The sequence below is a fragment of the Haplochromis burtoni genome, unplaced genomic scaffold (assembly GCF_018398535.1).
Source record: "Haplochromis burtoni strain Fernald_Lab_line unplaced genomic scaffold, NCSU_Asbu1 Contig_1046, whole genome shotgun sequence".
Taxonomy (NCBI): Eukaryota; Metazoa; Chordata; class Actinopteri; order Cichliformes; family Cichlidae; genus Haplochromis; species Haplochromis burtoni.
The window spans coordinates 74,233-77,743 of record NW_024583407.1 but is presented as its reverse complement, the minus strand read 5'-3'; the positions used below and the strand labels follow the sequence as shown (position 1 = coordinate 77,743).

Sequence of the window (3,511 nt, the reverse complement as noted above, 5' to 3'; positions counted from 1 at the left end):
AAGGAATACAAAGAACTGGGATTTAATACAGGTCAACTGTTTAGAAGGGAGATGGCGAGGGGAAAAGAGACATTAGAAACAAAAACAAATAAAAAGCATGATTTAAAATTGATTAAAACAAGCAAACAAACAAACTAATTAACAAACAAACAAAACAGTATATAAAATCAAAACAGATAAAATCAGAACAGTAGATAAAATCAGTAGTTAAATGTAAGTTTTGAAATTTAAGCTTAAAAGTGTGGATTTGGTGCTTTATTCAAATGCAGCTGAGAACAGGTGAGTCTTCAACCTGGATTTAAATAAACTGAGTGTTTCAGCTGATCTGAGGCTTTCTGGGAGTTTGTTCCAGATATAAGGAGCATAAAAGCTGAATGCAGCTTCTCCGTGTCTGGTTCTGACTCTGGGAACTGATAAAAGACCGGATCCAGATGACCTGAGGGATCTGGAAGGTTCATACTGGGTCAGGAGGTCACTGATGTATTTTGGTCCTAAACCATTCAGAGCTTTATAGACCAGCATCAGAACTTTAAAGTCTATCCTCTGACGGACAGGCAGCCAGTGTAAAGACCTCAGAGCTGGACTGATGTGGTCCACTTTTTTGGTCTTAGTGAGGACTCGAGCAGCAGAGTTCTGAATGAGCTGTAGTTGTCTGACTGATTTTTTAGGTAGACCTGTAAAGATGCTGTTACAGTAATCAAGCCTACTAAAGATGAATGCATGGACTAGTTTTTCCAGGTCCTGTTGAGACATCAGATCTTTTATCCTTGAAATATTCTTGAGGTGATAGTAAGCTGACTTTGTTATTGTCTTAATGTGTTTTTCTAAGTTTAGGTCTGCATCCATCACTACACCCAAATTTCTCGCCTGGTTTGTGGTTTTTAGGTGTATAGATTGAAGTTCTCTGGTGACCTGTAATCGTTTTTCTTTGGCGCCAAAGACTATTACCTCAGTTTTGTTTTTGTTTAGCTGGAGAAAATTGTGGCACAACCAGTCATTAATTTCCTCAATGCATTTACCAAGAGCCTGTACAGGGCCTCGGTCTCCTGGTGACATTGTGATATATATTTGTGTGTCATCTGCATAGCTATGATAGTTTATTTTGTTGTTCTTTATAATCTGTGCCAGTGGGAGCATGTAAATGTTAAACAGAGGGGGTCCCAAGATGGAACCTTGGGGAACTCCACATGTGATACTTGTCTGCTCAGATGTGAAGTTACCTATTGATACAAAGTATTTCCTGTTTTCTAAGTATGTTTTGAACCAGTTTAGTACAGTTCCTGAAAGACCTGCCCAGTTCTCCAGTCGTTTGAGTAATATGTTGTGGTCAACTGTATCAAATGCTGCACTGAGATCCAGTAAAACTAAGACTGACATTTTTCCACTGTCTGTATTCAGACATATGTCATTAAACACTTTGGTCAGAGCGGTTTCAGTGCTGTGGTTCTGTCTAAAACCTGACTGGAAGGCATCGTAGCAGATTATTCTGTTTTAAGAAGTAACTGAGCTGTTGAGAAACTGCTTTTTCAATGATCTTACTTAAAAACGGGAGATTTGAGATCGGCCTGTAGTTGTTCATTTGTGTCTTGTCAAGATTGTCCTTTTTCAGTATAGGTTTGATTACAGCAGTTTTTAGTGATTCTGGAAACACACCTGATAATAAAGAAAAGTTGACGATCTGTAACAGGTCTGACTCTAAAGTCTTTGAGACCTTTTTGAAAAAACTTGTTGGCAGGACATCTAAACAGCAGGAGGAGGAGTTCAGTTGACCTAAGATGTCCTCCAGGTCTTTGCTGTTAATAGGGTGAAACTGTTTCATGGTGTTTAAACAGTTTTTTGGTGGACACAGTACATATCCTGGATCTGCTGTTGATGTACCAATTGCTTGTCTAATTTTTTGGATTTTTTCTGTGAAGAATTTGGCAAAGTCATTGCAGGCCATGGTTGAAGGTTCAGCTGCCACTGACACAGGAGGGTTTGTTAGCCTGTCAACTGTAGAAAATAAGACCCGAGCATTATGGCTGTTTTTAGTGATGATGTCAGAGAAGTAGGACCTCCTTGCACTCCTCAGTTGTAAATTATAATTGTGAAGTTTCTCTTTATAGATGTCATAATGAACCTGGAGGTTTGTTTTTCTCCATCTGCGCTCAGCTTTCCTACACTCTCTTTTTTCATTTTTCACCAGTGTGGAGTTTCTCCATGGAGACTTTTTCCTTCCAGAGATAACCTTCACCTTAATGGGAGCAATAGTGTCCATTACATTTAACATGTTAGCATTGAAGCTATTGACGAGCTCATTGACTGACCCTCTGGACAGGTCAGGTGTTAATGGGAAGACCTGGTTAAAGATTGCACTACTGTGTTCAGTTATACACCGTTTTGTGATCACTGTTGTTGATATATTTTGTGGGCTGAGATTTTACTTTCAAAGAAAACACAGTAATGATCAGACACGCCCACATCAGACACAGTAACCTTTGAAATGCTCAGGCCCTTGGAGATCAGTAGGTCAAGAGTGTGTCCTCTATTATGTGTGGCCTCTGTTACATGCTGAGTCAGCCCAAAGTTGCCCAGAGTGTTACTCAGGTCTTTAGTCCCTTTGTCCTGAGGGTTGTCCACATGGATGTTAAAATCCCCAACAATAATTACACAGTCGAAATCAACACAGATCACAGACAGCAGTTCACTGAGGTCATTAAAAAAGTCTGTGCAGTATTTGGGAGGCCTGTAAACATTAAGAAACACAACTTTGGATGGGGCCTTCAGCTGTAAAGCCACATATTCAAAAGACTGAAAACTTCCAGGAGATAGCTGCTTACATTGAAATGATTCATTAAATAAGACAGCAACCCCTCCTCCTCTCCTGCTCACCCTGGCCTCACTGATAAAACTGTAGTTAGGAGGGGTCGTCTCGATGAGAACAGCTCCACTGTTACTTTGGTCCAACCAAGTTTCAGTTAAAAACATAAAATCAAGGCTGTGCTCAGTGATTAAATCATTAATTAAAAATGTTTTCCCAGCTAAAGATCTAACGTTTAATAAAGCCAACTTAAGTGTTTTAGAGGCATTACTTGTCCCCTCGTGTTTGGGAGCAGTCTGTGGCACACAAGGTATGTTTACTATGTTTAAAGATCTTTTAGAGTGCAGCTCTCTGTGTTTTGACCAGGCCACATGTCTCCTTCTGTCACCTAAAAGTACAGAGATTTTAAAACCTTCTAGTAAACAGGGTCCCAGCTTCTCCTGGGAAAAGTCACCACTGCCATAATCCTCGCAGCCCGGACCCTCACACATCACACATCAGACTGCGGAGACAGAGCATGAAGGTGGTAAGGAGGAACTAAGGGGGGCGAGGCTGGGCAATGTGACTTCGATTGCTCTGTTGAGGGTGGGGCTGATGGCGAACAGTGACTTACAAGTCACTGTTTTTAGTTTACTCCGGGATGGGGCTGGATATCGGGCGTCCTGCACCACCCATCCGATCGGGAGCATAGCGGAGCCATTTCTGCACTGC

General features: G+C 41.1%; 1 protein-coding gene across 1 annotated transcript in view; it reads right to left on the bottom strand.

The window, feature by feature from the left end:
• Nucleotides 1-2,797: 2,797 nt before the first annotated feature.
• Nucleotides 2,798-3,511, bottom strand: part of LOC106632617 (piggyBac transposable element-derived protein 4) — a 39,612-nt gene continuing 38,898 nt past the window's right edge. The window contains exon 9 of the mRNA XM_042216417.1: nucleotides 2,798-3,511. Within this exon, the coding sequence (XP_042072351.1) occupies nucleotides 3,431-3,511 (81 nt within the window). The 3' untranslated portion in view covers nucleotides 2,798-3,430.